The sequence below is a fragment of the Lynx canadensis genome, chromosome A2, assembly GCF_007474595.2.
Source record: "Lynx canadensis isolate LIC74 chromosome A2, mLynCan4.pri.v2, whole genome shotgun sequence".
NCBI classification, from domain to species: Eukaryota; Metazoa; Chordata; class Mammalia; order Carnivora; family Felidae; genus Lynx; species Lynx canadensis.
Genome location: NC_044304.2, coordinates 91,043,334 through 91,065,938, shown reverse-complemented (window position 1 = coordinate 91,065,938; position 22,605 = coordinate 91,043,334). Strand labels below are relative to the sequence as shown.

At 33.1% G+C, this 22,605-nt stretch overlaps 1 protein-coding gene across 4 annotated transcripts in view; it reads right to left on the bottom strand.

Moving 5' to 3' along the window:
- The window catches only part of RUNDC3B (RUN domain containing 3B), a 154,796-nt gene that overhangs the window by 84,412 nt on the left and 47,779 nt on the right, over positions 1-22,605 (bottom strand). For 2 of the 4 annotated variants that reach the window (XM_030307893.1, XM_030307895.1), the window contains exons 3-4: positions 12,058-12,108; positions 5,943-6,076 (exon numbers count right to left, since the gene is read on the bottom strand). In XM_030307893.1, coding sequence (XP_030163753.1) covers positions 5,943-6,076; positions 12,058-12,108 — 185 coding nt within the window. The remainder of the gene's footprint in view (positions 1-5,942; positions 6,077-12,057; positions 12,109-22,605) is intronic. The other 2 variants (XM_030307894.1, XM_030307896.1) reach the window with 1 other exon arrangement.

Genomic DNA, 22,605 nt, shown 5'->3' with positions numbered 1-22,605 from the left:
CACTGATTTGTTGTAATTACTGAAACATTACACAACATTTGTTCTCTGCCATCTTTTCACCAATGCCACTGTATCCTCAATATTTATTAACAGTTTCTAGCACACAGTAGACAGTCAATATATACTTGTTGAATAAATGGATAAAACTAAAGTAGATATGTAACTTGCTCATTGCCAGTAGGCATTAGAGGTACCAGTGACAAGTGGGGAAAAGGAATGATGTGAGGAAAATGGTCTTTCATAAAGATTCATATGAACTTAGTATTTAAAATGGAAAGAATGTAAAACAAATGGGCAGAATCAGAGAATTTCTGTTTTCTACCTAGGAAACCGTTTTTTTTTATTTTTAAAGCTTCCCAAGTATGTCTGCCATTCTTCCAGGTTTGCAGCCATCACAATAAAGAATTAGGAATAGGAAATGCCAAGCGGTGGTTTAAGGGACAAGAGGAGACAGATTTGTTAGTAATAGAAAATGATTATAAAAATCATGTCTTCACAAATCTATCTTACTGTAAAGTTCTAGTATTTGATAACTCTAGTGTATCTGTGATTAATAGCCCCACTGTCCCTACCTCTTTCGGTAGAAAATTTGGCTAACCTGCCTCTAAGAAAGAGGAGTGATAAAGTCAGCTTCTGAATAAAGGAAAAAGTATACAAGAGGATGAGACCAAAAAAGACCAGGAAGGATTGGGGATTTCTGTCCTAGAAATGTGTTAAGGACTGCATTCACAGTTCTGACATAGTATAGGTGCTCAAAAATGTATCAGATGAAAGAATGCATGAATATATGAATGGCTGGTATGGCCAGCATATTCAGAAATTGGTCCAATATGTTAAACTCAAGAACCAAAGAAATGTACAGAGTAAGCAACCACAAACCAGGAAAGCTCAACTTAGCCACAAACAAGAACTGTTCTTAAAAACAAAGAAAAAGAGGGGCACCTGGATGCCTTAGTCAGGTGAGCATCTGACTGTTCATTTTGGCTCAGGTCATGATTTCATGGTTCATGAGTTTGAGCCCTGCCTTGGGCTGTGCGCTGACAGTGTAGAACCTGCTTGAGATTCTCTCTCCATCTCTCTCTTCCCCTCCCCCACGCTTGCTCTCTTTCTCTCTCAAAATAAACTTAAAAAAAAAAGAACCATTAAAAACAAAGAAAAAGAAAACTGCATAAGATAGGCAGGAAGGCAAGAAGAACTCAAGAACAGTATAGAGCTCATATGCTGGAATTGCTGTTGCCTCACACAACAAAAACAGAAGGAGGAAAAGAATTTCTTGAGCTTGAAATCAGTTGGAATACTAAGAAAATCCAATGGAAATATATGTAAGATCAGTAACAGTGGTAACTAAGGATCCATTTAGGGAATTTCTGTCAGAAATCACCTATTATGCTGACAAGTAATCAGTCCAACAGCAGATGGGAAAGATGGGTGTGTTCAGAATAGAGTAAAATAAATGCCCTTTGCGATGAAGTTAGTTTTCTAAGAGTGCTAATTCTAGTCTGAAACTTAAATAAGAAATCCCATATACAGAAATCCCATTCCCAGAACCTCTGCGTATTGTAGAAAGAAGAGCTGCTGATACACCTGAGATGTAAAGATTACAGAAATGATCTTTAATTCAAATACTGTATTCCACTGTTAGGCTTTCTTTAAGCCCTGGCAAATAGGTTCAGCTGGACAAAGACTGAGCAAAGAAAGGGACTGTCAGCATTTCACAGATCTCAGCTCAGAGTGACCAAGTATCAGATCTCCCATGGTGGCAAGTTTCTACGATGTGAATCTGAGTTGTACAGTAGTTGTAGGACACAGACAATCCTGATTAAAATCAATGCAACTAAAGTTAAAGAAAGTTTCCATACCGAATTAGTCATTGTTCTGTAAGGTATCTTGTCTTCCAGTGCTTAGTATGTCATCCACATAACCCTAAAGGTGTAATCAAAGTTATTCTGCTTCTTATATAGAATTCAAAAATGTAGATCTGCTTGGTCCCAGGTGTACTGAGTTGCACATTGTTTAGCAGGTAAATTTGATGCTGTGGTTCTGATAAGTTTTCACAAATGTCAAAACTGGATGTGAGTGCTGTATAGGCTAGTAGTTACTCCTGAAAGCAGCTCAAAGTCTCAATAAACCAGCCATCTAAGGTATTTGCTTAATCCTTCAATCCTGACAGTTGGCATTAGCACGTGTGATTTAATAAGTAGATTAAATACTTTGTTCTTCCCACCACAATGAATAAAGACAGAAGTAATATTTGCTTGTAGACTTTCCCCAGCATAACCAGGCAAATCACTGATCTTTCTTTCCCCAGTAAATGGAATCTATTTGAGGCCTGAGCAAACAAAGATATAAATGCCAGATTTTGGAACCTGATTATTATGCAGTGATATTCAACACTGGTTTTTTACAGAATAAATATTAACTCTCTCTGATGGGCAGCACCTTGCTGTGCAGGGCCTATTCCCAAGAGTCTCATTAAGAGAGGTAGTCAGCTGGGTTTTGCATTTATGTGTTACACCCAAGTCCAAATGCTACATATCTAATGTGTGTTAACTTCACAATTACCTTTTGTATTTTGGTATACGCTAGTTCTATAAATATATTCTCTCCTATACTGAAGGGGTTTAGAATACACTTATTATCAATTGCTCCTACTTTTAATTTGAAAATAAGAAAATAAAGTTTACGTAACACCTGGGACACTGTCTATTTTTATACACTTCATTCATTCAAATTACATCTTGCCTTTTAATCTTAACCTACAGAAGAAAAGATTTTTTTTAATTTTAAAAATATTAAAAAAAATTTTTTTTTCTTGAGAGCAAGCAAGTGCAAGCAGGGGAGACGGCCAGAGGGCAAGACAGAGAGAATCTTAAGAAGGCTCAAAGCTCACCACAGAGTCCCACACAGGGCTTGATCCCACAGCCCTGGGATCATGGCCTGAGCCAAAACCAAGAGTCAGATATTCAACCAACTGAGCCACCCAGGAGCCCCCAATATGATTCTTAAACCATAAAGAAAACATGAAAGGAAACCTGATATAAACTCAACTAAGATGCAAAGGAGAATTCAGATTGTACATTTTTCTAAACCTGTAGTCAATCAGATAATTCAAATGTAAATAAATGCATAAATTCAATAGTTTGAGAAAACAGAGGCTAAAGGGACTACTAACACAATATTATAGCTAAGAAGAAAGCCATTAAAATAAAAAACAAGTTTTAAACATCTATAAGAAAAAACATTTTCAATAATCTAGCTATAATTGACTTAAAAATGAAGACATTTATTGGCTTAAAAAATGTGTGACACAGGGAAGAAAACGGATTCAAACTAATAAAGTTCAAAGACAATGAAACAGAAAGTTAACCACTGCTCAGACTGGCGGCAGTGAAGAAGGCAGCAGTGGTTTCACAAAATGCAATCTACAGCCCTAGTTTTCAAAAGGTGCCAAAAATCACAGCTATCAACTTTATCCAAAAATACTTATATAGTATAATTTAAAAATATTTAACTATCTTTCTAATTATGTCACTTAAATATTATAAATCTCATTTTAAAAAACATTCAGTTTATGTATTATAAAATGTTTAACTTTAATATATCTTTATCAATTTTGCTAATAATTTTCCAGAAGAAAATATACACTAAATAAAAACAGATGCAGGAACAATAAACTTGGAAACTATACTTCTGAAATATGATTGCTATACTATTTTCATTTATTATAGAGACTTGTAATTTATAAGTTTGTAACTATGAAATAATGAATTGAACTGAATTATGTCTTGATCTTACAATTGTATGTATCTGTTTTCAATCTTTATTTTCTACCCGGGTTTCATGCTGTAACTCTTAAGTGTCAAAAATAGTAAGGAAAGCTAGTATGATGATCCAGTAAAAAAAACAAAACTCCTAAACTAAAGCTGATATAGGTTATATCAGCAACTCAGACCTATTATAATCTTAAAAATATTGAGGACTCCAAAGTGCTTTTATATAGATTATATCTATTGATATTTACTGTATTACAAGTTAAAACTGAAAACTTCTAAAATATTAGATAAAAAATATACAAAATTCCAAAATTAGATAATATATATACATATAAACCCATTAAATGTTAATGTAAATAACATCTTTTATTAAAAATAACTCTCTTTTCCTAAACAAAAATATTAGTGAGGAAAGTAGGTCTGTTTTATATTTTTTCAAATCTTTTTTTTTTAATTTTTTTAATGTTTATTTATTTTTGAGGAAGAGAGAGACAGCACAAGTGGGAGAGGGGCAGAGAGAGAGGGGGATAGAGAATCCAAAGCAGGCTCTAGGCTCCGAGCTGTCAGCACAGAGCCTGATGTGGGTCTCAAACTCACCGACCACAAGATCATGCACAGAGCCCGATGTGGTCCTTGAACTCAGGGACTGCGAGATCATGACCTGAGCCAAAGTCGGTCGTCCAACTGACTGAGGAACCCAGGCTCCCCTCAAATCTTTTTAATGTATGGCTTAATAAACGTGAACTAGGTATCTGCTGCTGCATTCAATCTAAGGTGTTGTTTTGGCTGAAGCATATGAAGGCAATATAATCTAGCCTCACTAGATACACAGTTGCAAAAGGACACCTTTTATAGCCTTTTTAGACAATTGTGGACATTCTTCTTTGATTCTACATTAAAATTCAATAACTGAGAATTCCTTAAAGGCTAACAGCAACATGGAATCTATAACCGTATCAATGGACTCTTCATACTGTATTACATTAAACCCACTGAATAAAATGGATCTTTTACCCATGCATGATTTTTTAATTCCATGCAATGATCATTTGGACAGTATGAGGTTTGCAGGTTTACCAAATGCTAACACATCTCATTAAACAAGTTAAAAAATACATTTCTAATATCAACATCATTGTTATCAGAAAAGTCTAAGTTCAAGGAAATTGTTGGTCTTAAGATGGTAAATACAAGTTTTTCAAGATTCTAATTTTTACTTCAAAGTTTTGATTTTACCATTGGCAACAAATGCTGTCAGCTGTTTCCCTTGAATTAAAAGGCTTACTTTGTTCATTTTTATTCAAGAAAATTCTACCAAATGCCTAAATCTAAAAAACTATACTTTCTATGCGTTTAAGTAAAAATAGTATTACATGACACAAGTGTCTAATTCAGCTCACAAATTCGAATGGCTACATGAATACTTTTCCTTGAAACAACCATCATATTTTAATATGCTATAAAGCTTTATGTGTACTTTCCATTTTATTACTCAGGATATTAAAAAGACAGGCATTCAATGGCTGAATTTTAATAAAATTAATAATGCTTACTGCACCATCGTGGATATTCTCATGTGAAACAAGCTTTTTTTGTTTTGTTTTGTTTTGTTTTGTTTTGTTTTTAAGACTGAATGCAGTAGGAAGAACACAATGATTACTAGTACAGTTTGATGCCACTGCCCTAATTCATACTAAAGAACTAATAATTCTGCCACCATAGCTTCTGTATCAGCAGTGCAAGTGCCAACATAGCGCAAAAACCAAGTAACACCCTGGTACTATATGAAAATAGTTTTGACATTATGGACCTCCAGGGTTCTTCAGGACACTGAGGGCCACTGGGTTAGGTAATTCAAGAAATGTACAAACCTCACAGAATAGGAAATATTTTATTGTGCTTCTCAAAAAAAAATAATAATTCATACTGACTAGCTACAAATCCTTTTGCTATTCCTAAGGCCACAGTGAAGATTCAACAGCATTCTAAAATAACTACATGCAATTAAAAGAAATGGAAACAAGCCTACAAAAGATGTTAAACTTTGTCAAGTGCTTAATCCCAACAAAGAAAAAAAAATTACATAGCAAAGAGCTCAGAATTTTCTATTTGGGTCAAAACTGTTTAGGATTAGATTATATACATTGCATATTATTATTTATTTCTTACCTTAGCTCTAGAGGAACTGACATTTTCCATATTTTCAATGCTGCAGATACAATTCTGTGAAACCTTCCGGCAAGCCACTCTGATATAGTCCCAGAAGCTACGAGGACTTTCATAACCAAACCAGGTTACTTGACCTTCAGAAGACAAATTGTAATACAAAATAAAAGAAAACTAGACTAGAAAATTCAAAATGCAAGAATAAAATTCTAAAAAATAAAGACAGCATATGTACTATAGTGAAAAGGGTAATGATCTCATTGGCCAAAAGCCTTAAATCTAGTCCTGCTCTACTTTTAATTAGTTGTGCTACTTTAGGCAATGTATTTAATGGATTTGGATCATAGTTTTCTCAACAATAAAACCAAACAAATCAAAGAAAAAGGGACTAGAGACTAACCATCTGGTAGATAGCACCCAGAAAACCCTCCTTATGGTTCTAGTTAACCATTAATTCACATGTCACCGGTTGCATTCTAAACCTTTCTCTATGTAGAGAAACAGAAAAAATAATAACACAACCCCTTTCCTCCTCTTCACAAGGAAACTTCAAAGAAATAAAACAATGTGTGGTCTACCCTCTAAGTAACATGATGAATTAGAATCCTGCATTCACTGATCATTCATTATCTACCCAATCGTTCCCATCTAAAAAGCCATCAAGTTTCCCTCTGTCATTCATCTGCTCTCTTCTAGTTGGCAAACCATCAAAATTCATTCAGCATTTACCATTATAATTTTTTTCAGATTTGGGTAATTACGGGTCTGTTCACAAACAAATGTTCTTTTGTGTTATCTCCCATTAGTATTACTATTTCTATGTGGGACTCTTCAGTGGTGGATGTGTGGGAGCCATTTTGTATTCTGAGCATTTTTAAGCAGAATGTAAGAGACATCTTAATACTTTCTTTAGTTTTTCTGGAATGATTAGTCTTACCTAAGGAAGTTGTTTAATCTTAATGTAGAAGCATCTTAAATCTGTGCTTCCTTATCTAGCTAGCTAGCTAGCTAGCTAGCTAGCTATCTATCTATCTCAAATCTTCCTTTCCCCAGTAATAGTTTCTCTCTAGCAACATCAAAAGCGTTCTTGTCTGTCGGCAAGCACTGTCAGGAGAACTGTCTCAAATGATACTTCAGTGGTTTCCAACCACAGGAGCTCGAAACAGTAACTGGGCTGCTTTTTAAAAAATATACATGCATGGGCTCCACCCCAAGCTAAATAATCAAAACCTTTAAGGGCAGGCCCAGGCATAGGTATTTTTTAAAAAGATCACCTTGCTATTTCTAATAATTTACTTATGGTTAATTAACCAATAGAAATTGTACATATCATGATAGGAAACTTGTATTCATTATTCTGGACATTTTAAAGTTCTTTTCTTCTTGCAACCGATGTATGATCTCTACAGTGGATCAACACCTTCCTATGTGCTGACACAGCACTCTGTGCTTATTTATCCTTATAAATGTTTACTTGATTATCTTACATATTAGGGGGTAAAATCAGTAAGGCAAGGACTGTCTTATCTGTCTTTAAATCAATCTCTAACATCTGACACATGCTTGGTTCACAGTAGGCATTCAGAAAATATTTGTTAAACAAATCAACTGGTGAATCAACACAAAAGAGATCATCTTAATTGCATATAAAAATTTGATTTTTAAAATTCTGCATATCTTTTTATAGTGACAGTTCAGAGACAATCTGAGAAGACATCCGCATGCTAGATTACAAATGTCAAACATTCTGGACAAACACACCTTTATCTATATAAATAAAAATACAAAAGCATCTACAAATCTTTACTTAACTATTTCTATAACTCAATGTCTCCTTAAAAATCAAAGCTTACTACCTACAAACAGAAATCTATAGGAATACTTAAAATTTCCTGTCTTCCTCTCTAATCTCTCCCTACCACTTTCCTTTGCCCCCTCTGTTCTGTGGGTTAAAAAAAAATTCCTGGTACAGTATCTCAATATACTTTGTCTTTGGGACAACATCAATTTGTTAGCCATTTGGAGAGGAGGTAAGATGCCTACTGGTTAAGAATATATGCTTTTGAGTCGGGAGGGATCTGAATTAGATCACTTTCTAGCTAATAAGTTAACTTCACTCTGTAAATTGGGTTTCATCTATAAGTTAACAATAATGGTAGTACCTACATGATAACACTGTTATCATGGATTCAATGAGATAATCTGTGTGAGGCAATTAGTAGACAGCCTGGTACAGATGTTAACAATTATTACTACAGTTACTGTTATTATCGTACAAATAGTTAAAGAACCCAAGCTCCCCTGTAGTGTCAACGAAGTGGGAATGAGATGCAAAATTAAATTTTTCCCATTACTTGCTCAGAATCTAGGAAAGTCCTTAAAATTTGCTCCCTAATTCAGCCTTTTCACATATCAACCATTTTATATTCACCTCCCCAATACGTCTCTATTCTCAATTAATTTTCTTTGGCTTCTACTAAGTAGGATCATTCCATAATTTAAGATGAGAGGTATGGTTGCCAGACTTCCAAAATGAGGAGATCTTAAAGAAAGGGAATATTACAAGCTTTCTCTGTCAACTTTATTTTAAATCTTCTCATAGTTTGACATGGCTAAAGAAAATAACTTAAGACGTTTTAAAATAAAGCTGTCAAAAAATCCCAAAACAATAGAACAAAGCCCCATTTTGGATGAGAGGAAACCAAGATATCAAAAAGCAAAATCTAGGCTAAGGTTAAACAGAAGGAATGGGCACTAAATCTGTGGGACTCCAGGTATGGGTAAGATGTGTTATCTATAAGACTCTCACCCAAGAGACCATGGCAAGATTTCCCAGATTACAAACCAAGAGACTAAACAAGTAACAGAATGACATATCATCATGATTTGCAGGGCCTTAAAAAAAATAACCTGTAGTTATCTCCACAATACTTTTATCTACTCTGCAAACTAGATGTAAGGATAACTTGGCTTGATTCTGCCTTCCTTCCTCTTCCGTGTGCATCATGTCCAAAGTCAAGTTCTGAATTCAAGACACTGAATTTTTCACATTCAAAAGAATCTGTTTTGAATAAGAGAAGGTGCATTCCCTTGTTAGAGCCTCCAAACAAACTCTCGTGTAAATTGTATGTCCTAGAATTTTATTTAAATAGTTAAATTCTGCATCTATGAAAAGGTTACATTTAATTGAAAATAATGGAAGTGTTGGGGCGCCTGGGTGGCGCAGTCGGTTAAGCGTCCGACTTCAGCCAGGTCACGATCTCGCGGTCCAGGAGTTCGAGCCCCGCGTCAGGCTCTGGGCGGATGGCTCAGAGCCTGGAGCCTGTTTCCGATTCTGTGTCTCCCTCTCTCTCTGCCCCTCCCCCGTTCATGCTCTGTCTCTCTCTGTCCCAAAAATAAAAATAAAAACGTTGAAAAAAGAAAAAAAAATTTTTAAAGAAAATAATGGAAGTGTTCAATTGGTCACTTGAAATATTATTATTTGAAGACAACTTTTACTTAAACACAGATTAATTGCAAAAGATGTACTGAGAGTATTAGTCTGTAATCACTATTCAACAGAAAAATCAAAAAACAAAGCTACAAGTGGATTGATCACGTCTTCAAAAATAACTACTGAATAAACAATCACTCCTCAAATACTTTCATTTCCTTAAAAATAACCATAAAAGCAAATCACACTTCAAGAAAACAACTAGTTTATATCTTGAAGAAATTTTATTCTGGAGAAGAAATACACTGTCACTAACAGAATTATTTTTAAAGCCCTTGATAAGTGTATAATATGCTTTCAGTTATGTTTTCCTAGAAGTTAACTTTTAGCAATGACAAAGTTAACAAACTTTCCCAAACTTATCAGCATTCCATCATTTTAAGGCAAAGAAAGAAAGAAAGAGTGAAAAGTTAGCTAGACTAAAAGGTAATGTGCTACTAACCAACTATGTGGTATCCTTCCCACCAAACAGCATTATTTTCAGCACCTAACAATGGCCTGTGATGTCTCGGGTCCAATGTTATTCTAAAATTACTCTTCTAAAAAATTTTAAAAATAAAATAAAATTACTCTTCTGTATTACTTAAGTTAGATGTCTGTTCATATCATGCAATATATTTGTGTTTTGCTTATATCTTAGTTCACATCCAGAATGAGACCTTCTGAGAACAAGGACTAAATTTTCTAAAGTGGTTCTCTACTAAGTAGTGGCTAATGACACATTATCTTTTGATAATACAAAATATAAATGTATCTGTTAAGTGACTTCCTTTCTCCAGCCTTTGTATTAGTGCTTATCTATGTAAAGAGCAAATGAAAAACTGGTCCCACAAATTTAAGTCTTGTTAGTGTTACAATACATCACATCAATGACAATATCAAAGACTACTACCTTGGAACTGTCATTCAACTAGACAAGCAATAAAATACAGTCCCATCAAATTTTAATTGACCACTCTGAAAGTTTTCAGACACTTAAAGGAAAATAGTCACTTGTAGACTGATTGTTGCCAATATATTAGTATTTAGATATACAACTTTAACTTTTCACTTTAAATTTTGTAACAGCAATCCTCAATTTCTTACTGTTAATTTATAAAACTCAGTTTAATATTTTCTATTATAGTTTTGCTAAACAGAGAAAATTCCCATTTCTGCAAAAAGAATCTTTTCCTTTAAAAAAAGTACTATTATTATTTGAGGTTCATATTTATTAGATCACTCAGCTCTGAAAGTAAAATAATGACAATGATAATTAATTTTCTAAGTAAAAGGTCATATATTCTAAAAAGAGGAATCAAATTTAAACACTTTAAAAATACTTTAATTACATATTAAGTTGAATCTTAAGAAGAGTAAATCTAGATTGGATACTCAGTTGTACTTATATTGCTAATGCTGTATGTTACTTACAGGGCATCTCAAGTAAGTCACCTAGCAACTATGAATCATAGTTTACAAAATATGATTATTATTCTTTGTTACTGACAATGTCTTATTCACTGGTAAGGAGTTTACCACAAATACCAATAATATGTATCTATACTGTAAAACTGAGTCCATTCTTAACCTTCCACAAAATTTAAGATGACCAGGTTCACCAAAAATCCAAAAATTGAATTTGACTTAATAAGCTTTTTATCCCAGTAATTTTACCATCTTTCTGAGTAGAGTACAAAGGTTTTGTTTTTTCCTTCTACCAGTGTTTTAACATAAGGCTTAGACTACTGGCAGATTGAATTAGAATACTGAAGGCTGAAATCCATAAAGAGAGCAGCACATCAATGTGCAGCCCCAAAGAAATCAAGCATAATTTGTTTCAGTAGTGATTAAGGCTATATGTAGAGAACATGAAACAAACGAAACTGTTTAAAATGATTACTTGTGGAAATGAGGGTTAATAAGAAGACATTTGTTTTCTACTTTCTATCTTTTGTCTTAATTATAATCCTTATAAAGAATGACTACATATTTCTTTTCTAATTAAAAAATGTAACAAAAGGCTAGGTCATAAGTACAGAGCCCAGCAGTGTTTTTGCAGACAGCAGGAACTCAATTAAAAAGTTTTGAATAAGTGAATAAAAGCATGCATTCTACCTGGGAGAAAGGAAACTAAGAAATATATTCCCACTAATGGTTCAAGAATGGCAAAGAAGTTATTGATAATGCCCATGTATGTTTCATTGAGTGACTGTTAAAATCACACAGCTTCCCTAAGCCCCCAGTTAGCATGTAATACAAATATTATTACACAGTAGTTACAAAAACGAGGAAATAACTAATAATTATCATATAATTAAGAGTTATAATAAAATGTAAATTACACTGATAGATGCAATTAATAAAAGTCATTAAAACCATGGAACATAGAGAAATGTGGAGGGGTCACTGAGAAAGGAAGGAAAGTAAATAATTATATTGAGTGGGTTTACATCAAGATATTAATTTAAAAATTAGCATAAGCATATTTGTGCTCTCTGGATTAACCAAAACAAAAAAAGAAAGGTTTGCAAAACCCATGCAATGTACTAAAAAAGATCACTTAACTGATACAGCCCTCCCCAGTAAGTCAATTCCATGCTCCCGCGCAGCTCAGTGGCGGGAGACATCACCAGCATAGAGTACCTTGAAGAGGTATTTGGAGATGAGCCAGCCATCTGCAACTTTGGGATATCTCTTTAAAAAAAATAAACAACAACAACAACAACACACAGATATTTAAGAAACCTGCTATCAAGTTTACAATTGCAAAGTGAATAGCCCAAATAAGATGGCTACACATTATCTCGATGCAGTAAACACTAGTTTTACCTAATAAATAAAATGAACTCAGTTAAGATGAATATGAGATACACCTAGCACGTAAATCAAGTTGGTCCCTTGTATCCTGTTCTACTGGAGAAGGGAAGGTATTTGCAAGTCACAGAAATAGGTTCCCTGTTTGTGTCAGGGCCATCATTCTTCCCAAAATTGATACGCCAATGTTGACAGGGCAAAAAGAGCAAAAGCTTGAATGAATCTGCTACCTTTGCACCTCAGAATTTATAAGATTGGTTAGGAAAACTAACTACTATTAAACTATTAATATTAAACTATACAGCTTATAACATTTTCAACTGTAAAAATATATATACTTTCTACCTGGTAACTTTTGTAAAAGTTATAAGCAAACTCATTTTAAAGATCAGCTCTCTTGCTTTTTTGGCCTAAGAATAGTTAGTATGTTTTTTTTTTTTTTTTTTTTTTTTTTTTTTTTTGAATTATGAGAACACCACTTAGAGATCAAGTAGAGAGTTGTTCAGTTTAAGAAATGTTAACTAAATGCCCGGTTCATGCAAAATACGTCTTCTACATCTTCCAATTATTGTTTAACAACCACCATGTGGAAAAGTACTGTAAATTGTTGCTATGTTGTTTGAAAATTCCTAGTATAATTATACAGGAAAATTTCAAAGCCAAATTTCTAAAGTCGCAGTCCCCCAAAATGATCTTTTCGTCTCTCGTAACCAAACACTGAAATCTCCAACAGGACATGGTCCCATATACCTTACCAAATATTTATACCTTTTACGAAACCAAACAAAATCAACTGCACAGTCAGTAATGTTTGAAAATAAAAGTTAGAAGACATATATAGTTTGCGCTATTGGCTACATCTATGTGTTAACCACTCACTATCCTACCTCAATGTATAACATTTTTAACCAACATTAAATTTGGAAACACATATCCAAAAGGAATTATAATTTGGTACCCTAGTTGAAACATGATGTTTACAACATCATGTTGTTACTACAACTACCAGAAAAATGAAAATGTCTCAGCATTGAAATGTAAGTCAGAATAGAATGCTTTTCATTGCAAATATTAAGAATACCAATTCTTAATGTTTAAACCACAATTATTATCTTTGCCCTAAAAATAAGTTATGTGTATTATTTGTAGTTATTAACATAATCAAAAAAAGTTATCAATGTAAAAACAATTTCTATGAAAATCTTAAAGAAATTTTACTTCAAAAAATGTATCAAATAAGGTGTATCATGTCCAGATTTATGTCATGACTTAACCCCTGGTATGAAGTAAGAAATAGTTACTAACTCTACTATAAATCACAATTTATAGATTAGGTTTTTTCTAAAGCTGTTAGTATGTTAGCCTTTATGTCTTCATTATGTAAAGTTTTTATTTTGGCTGTAAAATATCACGCGAAAATTTAACAAGTTAAAATGCTGGGGAGCCTGGGTGGCTAAGTTGGTTAAACGTCCTACTTTGGCTCAGGTCATGATCTCACGGTCCATGGGTTCAAGCCCCATGTTGGGCTGTGCTGACAGCTCAGAGCCTGGAGCCTGCTTCAGATTCTGTGTCTCCCTCTCTCTCTGTCCCTACCCCACTCACACTCTGTCTCTCTCTCTCTCAAAAATAAATAAAACATTAAAAACAATTTTTTTAAAGTTAAAATGCTTTCACTTATTTGTAGGACTTAGCTGCTTTAATCATAATATAATATCTCACTCTAGGTCAGTTATAAACAACCAGAAGTATCCAGACCAAATAACCATTCACTAGATTCTAAATTATCTGTAATCAAATTTCAACACTGCTTTCATTTTATAGATTAGAAAGAAGAGGCCCAGGGAGAGTCTGCCTGGACCCATTTCTGTTCGCTGTAATTTCATGCTGCTCTATTCATAAGACAAGATTTGACAGATAGAGGAGAATCAGTCAACTGGTTTTCCTGGTTGGTTATGAGTTCTCAATGATAGCGAAAGAAAGAAAGAAAGAGAAAGAAAGAGGAAAGAAAGAAAGAAAGAAAGAAAGAAAGAAAGAAAGAAAGAAAGGAAGGAAGGAAGGAAGGAAGGAAGGAAGGAAGGAAGGAAGGAAGAAGGAAGGAAGGAAGGAAGGAAGGAAGGAAGGAAGGAAGGAAGGAAGGAAGGAAGGAAGGAAAGAAAGAAAGAAGGAAAAAACAGGCAATAAATATCTAGTGTGGCTGGGGTGAATATTTTTCATACAAAATTTAAATTCTTAGCACAGTTGTTGCCAAAAAAGTAAGTAAGTGAACCACAAATCACATTATTTCAGAGTGGCTCAAGGAGTTCTGTTTGGAAAAAACGTTCTCATTTGCAGCTAAAATAAAACCCTTTGTTATAAAATATAGTAATGTTAAGAGAAAGTGAAACAGTATTTTACCATTAAGTACCTTAGAAAAAGTTTACACAAGACCAAATAAACCAAATAAACAGAAAGTGTTTTTGTTCAAAAACAAAATTCATTCAAGTGCACCATTACAACCATATCACACATAGCTATAGTAGGTGTTAACTTCATTTCTGAGATTTCAGCCAAAGAGTCTACTCAGAGATGGATATAATAAAAGAATATTTAATCATACTGAAAACAGAATTTTCTAACCCAAACAGTACTGAACTTTCACAAACAACTGAAAATAAATGCAACTATAATCTTTTCATTAATGTGGAAACTGGCCCTCAAACAGAAAAGATTACTGACCACAAGTAAATCTGCCTTGGTGATAAGCTGAATTTAATTCTAACGCATGAATATGACATTTATTCTTCAATTTTTTGGCAACAAATGTGCCTCTCTCTCCATCCCTACCCCGCTCATGCTGTCTCTCTCTCAAAATAAATAAATATTTAAAAAATTCTTTTTAAATGACATTTATAGGTAGATGGCAGGTGCATTAGAAACAAAACCATTTGTTCATTCATTCAATAATTTTTGAAAACTGAGTATCAAAACTTTGAAAACATTTTAAATTTTAAGAGTCATAGTGACTTTAAAGGAAAGACATGTAAAAAGAATTTTAATAAAATAAAAATATTAAGTTACATGAACAAACAACTCCTGAAATTAGAAATGCAGAAAGATGTAGAACATAAAATTATTATGATGCCTTACAAAAATGAACTAAAGTCCATTAAACTATGCAATCTCCTCCCTGTTCTGTAAAAATAAGAAATATGTGAGCAATATTTGAGCATTAAAAGTGATCAAAACTGTTGAATTTATGTATTAAAAAATTTAATGAGACAGCAACTTTCCATTACTTAAACAAAATATAACTTGATAATTACAAGTACTGTAAGTTACTCTATGCTAATTCCACAAAAATCATCAGGTCAAACTGGAAATATTGCATTATTTTTCTGGCTACAAATACAGATAAATAAACATAAGCATGAACTACCATCAGAAACCATTAATTCCTGCTAAATCCAAGAATCTGTATTATCTGGTAGAATTATAAATTTCTTTCCCTCTCTCATGTATTTAAAAAAGATTTTCAAAAATATCTGAGGCAATGTTATCAATAGTAGATATTATTTAAGTACTGTCATAGTATTTTTTTCTATGTGGTATTCACATTCAGAAGCCAAATCTAAATTTGGCATTCTTAATTTAATGGGGTTTGGAAGTAAAGTTCATGTAAAATAAACCTGAAAAATAATCCAAAAATAACAAAGATTAAAACCACTAGTAAATCTCTCATTCTGTAAATAAATAAATATTTAAACTTGGGGATTAAAATTACTCCTTGAAAATTCTGGTTTGGTTGTAAAACATAAAGACCATTTTGTCTGTATCTACAAATAAGTACAAATACTAAAGACATTTTTCTTGCTCTTCACCCGGAAATGCTTACAGCAAATACAGTAATTAAGAGTACTACCATTACAATCATATGGCTCCAAACAGAAGCAAACATCCAAGTATGGGGGGATTATGGGTTTTAGAATTATAAACATTCACAAATTATATAAAACATTATAAAACCAAAAGAAGAAAAATATTTCAGATATTTTAAAACAGAAATAATAAACACTCAAATAAAAAATAAGCAGAAAATAATACCAATAGTAATCATGTAAAAAGACCACCAACAGGGAGAAAAAAAAAAAAAGCCATTATTGATCAAAATGGGCTACATTAAAGCTAGCTCCATGTGATGTAAAAAGTTTTTTTTTTTTTTCTATTCTCGGGTTATTAAGAAAACTCACTCCAGAAAATAAGCAAAGGTCATAATCAGAAAATTACAAAAAAAGATTTTTAATAAACATGAAAATATACTCTATCTCATTTGCAAATAAATGCAAGTTAAAATAACAGAATATTTAATATATTTCATATCAATAAAAGGCCAAAAAGATATTTTCCCCTATCAGGTTAAAAATTTTTAATATTAACAATGATACAATGAGGACATGAAAAAAAATAACAATTATATACATTATTATTGGTACAGCTTTTCTGGTAGACAATGTAGCAACATATATTGAAGTAAGAGTATATAAATCAGAATGTACATCCTATGATTTCAGTAATTGTACCTCTAAGAATTCATTACCTAGTACCACTAACAGGAAATAATTTTAAATAAATCAGAAAACTACATAAACATAAATGTTCAGGGATAAAACACCATGCTTATGAAAGAGAAAATTAGGAAATAATAAATAAGATATTAATTATGGTTAATTCATGCATTAGAATATTCACTTGTTAAATATGAAATGGAAATATACTCAAAAAAAGAAAACATTTGTTCAAACAAAACGTTGTACATGAATATTCACAACAGCATTATTTATGAGAGAAAAAAAGTAGAAACAATCTAATGTTCCTTAACTACATACACTAAATGTGTTATATCCATATAATGGATAGCCATAAAAGGATGAATGAACTACTCATACACATTACAACATGCACGAACCTTGAAAACTTTATGCTAAGTGAAAGAAGCCAAACACAGAAGATCATATATTTTATGATTTCATTTACATGAAATATCCAGAATAACTAAATCCATAAAAACTGAAAGTAAATTAGTGGTTGCCAGGGAAGTAGGGTGGAGAGAAAAGAAGTAACCACTTAATGGGTATAGAATTTATTTTTAGGGTGATGAAAATGTTCTGGAACCACGCAGTAGTAGATACACTAAATCAGTATTTAGTATATACTGTGAATATACTAATGTGAATATACTAAAAATCAGTGAATTATACATTTTAAGATGGTTAAAATCATGAGTTTATGATACATTAATCTCACTTAAAACTACTAAAAACAAAATTAAATGGAAAATACCATATGACCATGAAAAGATGCCTACAATACACTAAGGGTAAAATACAGATCATAGCAAAGGAAATACAAATATGTATACATGCATATGCAAATACATATGTAATATATGTAATAGGTATGCCAGCTGCAATTTATATCTGGAATTTCTGGAAGATTTTATTAATACTTCCTACAGCTTTAAATTTGAATATCTTGTCACTTTTAGGAGGAGTAGGGGGAAGAGGAAAGGCAAAAAATGATTGGTAGTCCAAGAAGATAAAAAGTATATACAGAACAAGATTAAATTAAAAAGTCAACTCAAATAGTCTATATGGCAGTTATGGAATAAAATCTTAAAGTGAAGAAAGCAGCTTTTCAAAAGGCATCAGAAAAACAAGAAATAATCATGGCTACAAGTTTAATAGTAAATACAGTATAGGAATACAATTTAATTGAAAAAGATACAGGAAGAATACAGAAATCTGAGTAACACTTAAATTTTGTCAGTTACTAATTGTTTGCATCATACTTGCTTTAGAAACTAAGGCTTTTTGTCTTTAGATTCTATGTGTCTACTTATTTACTACTGAAACTTAAATGTACTGTATTATATAGAGGTTAATTTTATTTCCTATGCAATTTAAGACACTGAACCAAATATACTGTGCTACATACCATGTTTCAAGAATTACTTGAATATTATGATTTTCTGAGATACAAAATCTGCTGGAGCTTTCCTAAATTTCCAAGTGAATAACTTAAAAGGGTGTTTCTCAGAATGGCCTTGTCCATTGTCTAAAAGCCAAATTCTGCTAACCTTTAGGGCCACTTTCTTATCTCTTGTATCATGTTTTGGCTTAAGTATATGGGTTTTTATTGGGTGAGTTGCGTTCCTATGTTACTACAGAAACAATTCCAGTCTCATTTTGTGTGCAAGCCAAGAATCAAAAGTTGGAAGACCTTCAAAATGAACAAAGAAAATTCAAAAGCCACATGAACAGGTTTATATTTATCCATTGTTTCTAACAGTGTTTATATGATACTTCAAAAGGTGGCCTCATGGGGAGGTAACTATTTATCATCTAAGTCAGGAAGAGCTTTGAGGTTCGAGCCAGTGTTCCTGAGCAATGCTAAGTATCATAACAGTTCAACTGTATTGGAGAAATTCTAAAGCATCAAGTCACAGGCGTTCTAACTTATTTTAAGAATCTGAATCCAGACACTGTTAGGAGAAAAACGCAGAGATGATTATTCTTACATCAAGGACTCTTGTTTTCCAACAAATATTCACTGAGTGCCTACCATATCCCAGGCACTAGAGATAGGGGATACATCAATGAAAAAAACAGACAAAGATCTTAGCCCTGGTGAAGCTTACATTTTAGTGGAAGTAAAGACAGACAATACACAATAAACATAATAACTAAGTCACACAGTACGTTAGAAATTAAGACTTAAAAAAGATAGTGCAGGAAAAACAGGTCAGGACTGCTTGGGGGTGAAAGGAAGGGAGGTGAATTCGAATCTAAAATATGGTGGAAGGGTTTAGGCCTCAAAGAGAAATTTTGAAATGGATAGGGGAGTTAACCATGCAGATGTGTAGGAGAAGTATTTTCTGTACACAGGGAGTAAACACTGTAAACCAAGTAAACTCTGCACCAAGGCAGGAATGTGCCTGGTGGAGTCAAGAGAAAGCAAGAGACCGATGAGGCTTAGAACACAGTAATGTAAAAAGCAAAGAGGGGTCCACTGTACACAAGTACAACCAGAAAATAATATTCAGAATCAAGGCAAAATCTAAATTGAATGTGAGTCAGCAAGGCAGTGTTAATAAGTACAATTAGCAGATTAATTCACAGGAAATTTTTTATTGCTGAGTTTATCCATTGTATGGATATATATAATAGTTGGCTTAGCCATTCATCTCATGAAGGAAATTTGTGTTGTTTCCAATTTTAATGATTATGGATAAAGCTGCTGTAAACAGCTCTTGGTGTAAATATAAGTTCTCATTTCTCTTGAGTAAAGGAGGGTCTCATTATATTTGATCACTGTTTTCTTTAATAAATAGTATCTTACTAATTGATAGTCTGCAGTCCTCTATGATACTCAGAAGGTTTTTCATTCTAGTCACTTATATTCCATATAACCTTTACAAGATTCACTATTATATATCCCATCCCCACACCTTCTAGCTGAAGTTTACACAACTGTTTCTGACCACTTTACTACTAAATTTCGTATTTTTCTTAAACTGTCTAAACAGTTTAGTCTAGACTACAGTCTATAATCAAAGTCACAGATGACATCTTAAAGAATTAAACTTTAATTTTAATTTGAGCCACTTTTATACTTCTTTCCTGTATAAAGACTTTCCTGACCTGTCCAAGCAGAATTAATTTATTATTCTTTGGTGCTACCTCATGCTCATTAATACTTCTATTATAACTCAGTGACACTACTATACACCTTTATGTGTTAATGTAACCTCCTTCTGCCCTCCAAGACAGAATAGAGTTTCATATGAAAGCATACCTTAATTAATCTCCCGAAACCCCAGCACAGGGCCTAGACTGATTACTAAGTAAGAGAGTGGGACAAAGAGAATAGGTATGTGTATGTGAAAACAATCAGGGGAAAAAGGCAAAGTGGGGGAAAAAAAAAAGAGGAAAGTATAGGTGAAGTGTCCAATTTAAGACATATACTCCAGAAGAATAGGAAACTCATGCTATGATTCACTTTCAAAGGAGAGAAAAAGTAAGAGTTACATTTAGCCAAGGAAAATGTGGAAAGGTGATGGTAAAGGAATGCTCTTTGGGGTTTCTTTTTTACCGTGTTGTATGACAAACTACCCAACTCCCTCCAGCAACTGGGGATCAAAGAGTAGGAATTTTAAAAATTATCAATGAAAAAGTGGTATCTTTCCGCATTTCCAAATATTTTAATGGGCAACAATAGAATTTGGATGAGTTATATTTTTTAATTTACAGTAAATTTGATGTTGGTGTATAGTTCTATCATTTTTGAAAAATGCAAGGAGTAATGTAACCAAGACCCTAAGATATGTAACAGTTCCATCATCAAAGAACAAAACAAAACCAACAAACCATAAAACAACAACTCCTTCATGCTAGTGCTATATAATCAATACTGCCCCTCCTCCTACCCCCTCCACCCCCCCAACTCTAACCCATAATCCTATTCTCTGAAACTACAGTTCAGTCTTTTTGACAATGTCATATAAATGGAATCATACAGTATCTAATTAGTCTTCTTCTTTCATTTAACATAATGCATATGAAATTCATTCATGTTGCCATGTGTAGAAAAGGTTTTTTTCCTTTTTATTGCTGACTTTGTCCATTGTATGGATACATATAATAGTTGGCTTATCCATTGATCTCATGAAGGATATTTGGATTGTTTCCAATTCTAATGATTATGGATAAAGCTGCTGTAAACAGCTCTTTGTGTAAATATAACTTTTAATTTCTCTTGAGTAAAGGAGTGGGATTTCTGGGAAACTATTTTGCATTCCCACAAGTAACATCTGAAAATTTCCACACATCCTCATCAGAACTTCATACAGGTATGCAGTAGCACCTGCTTGTGGTTTTAATTACATTTCCAAAATGACTAATGAGGTTAAGCATCTTCTCATGTGATCACATGGCATGTGTGTATCATCTCAGGTGAAGTAGCCATTCAAGTCTTTGGCCCATTTTTAAAGTGGGTTGGTTGTTTTCATATTATTACATATGTACAGTTCTCTGCATATTCTGGATTCAAGCCCTTTGTCAAATATGTGATTTGCAGCTATTTTATCCCAGCCCATGACTTATCTTACTCTCTTAACAATGTCTCCTGGAGGACAAAAATTTTAATTTTGATAAGGTTCACTTTATACTATTTTTTGGCTTTTATGGATTAAATTTCCATTGTTGTATCTAAAATATATTAGCCTAATTGAACATAACAAAGGTGTTCTATAGTTTTAATATTTTTGTACTTTTAAATTTAGTCTATGATCCATTTTGAAATAACTTTTGTATACAGTGTGAGGGATGGGTCAATGTTCATTTTTTGCATACAGGTATCCCAGTGTACCTGTTAAAAAAGATTACCATTTCACCAGTGAATTTGCCTTTTCATCTTTGCTAAAAGCCAATCAAGAATAGTTGTGTGGATCTACTTCTGGACTCTATTCCATTCTATCTCTCTACCTACCTACCTATCTGAGCTTTCACTAATAACACACTGTTTTACGCAGTGTATCCTGACAGTAAGTCTTAGATAGTTTCAGTATACGACTTTGTTCTTCCTTTATGAAACTGTTTGGTCTAGTCTAGTTATTTGTCTGGCCATATACAGAATTAGTCTGGTATCTACAAAAAAGCCTGCTAAGAATCTGAGATTGAATTGAATCCATAGACTAATATCGAAAGAAGTGACATCTTAATGTTCAGTTTTAGAAAAATTATCTTGTCCAAAATGTCAGCAGTACTAAAGTGGAGAAACCTTGTTGCAGACTTCTATAGATGCCTACTGCAGACCAAACATTTGTGACCACCCATTGTCAAAACCTAATCCCCAGTGAGATGGTATTTGGTGGAGAAGCCTTTGAGAAGTAATTAGGTCAAACACCCCCATGAATGGGATTAAGGCCTTTATAAAACACACCACAGAAAGCTCCTTTGTTCCTTCTGGCATTTGAAGACAAAGCAAAAAGATGGTAGCTACAAACCAAGAAGCAGGCCCTCACCAGACATATCTGTCAGTGGCATGATCTTTAATTTACCAGCCTCCAGAAATGTGAGAAATACATTTCTGTTATTTATAACCACCCAGTCTATGGTGTTCTGTTATGGTAGCCCAAACACAATGGTTTTTAAGGAAGTTCTCTTCTAATAAATACTTGGTTGGTGAAGAGCTTTTATCGTAAATTAATGTTGAATCGTTGTCAAATTATCTATTGAGATGATTCTATGATTTTTATTCTTTAATCTGTTAATAAAATGAAATACATTCATTTTCAAATACTAAAACGACCTTTTGATTTAATATTTTATCAAGGATTCTAGC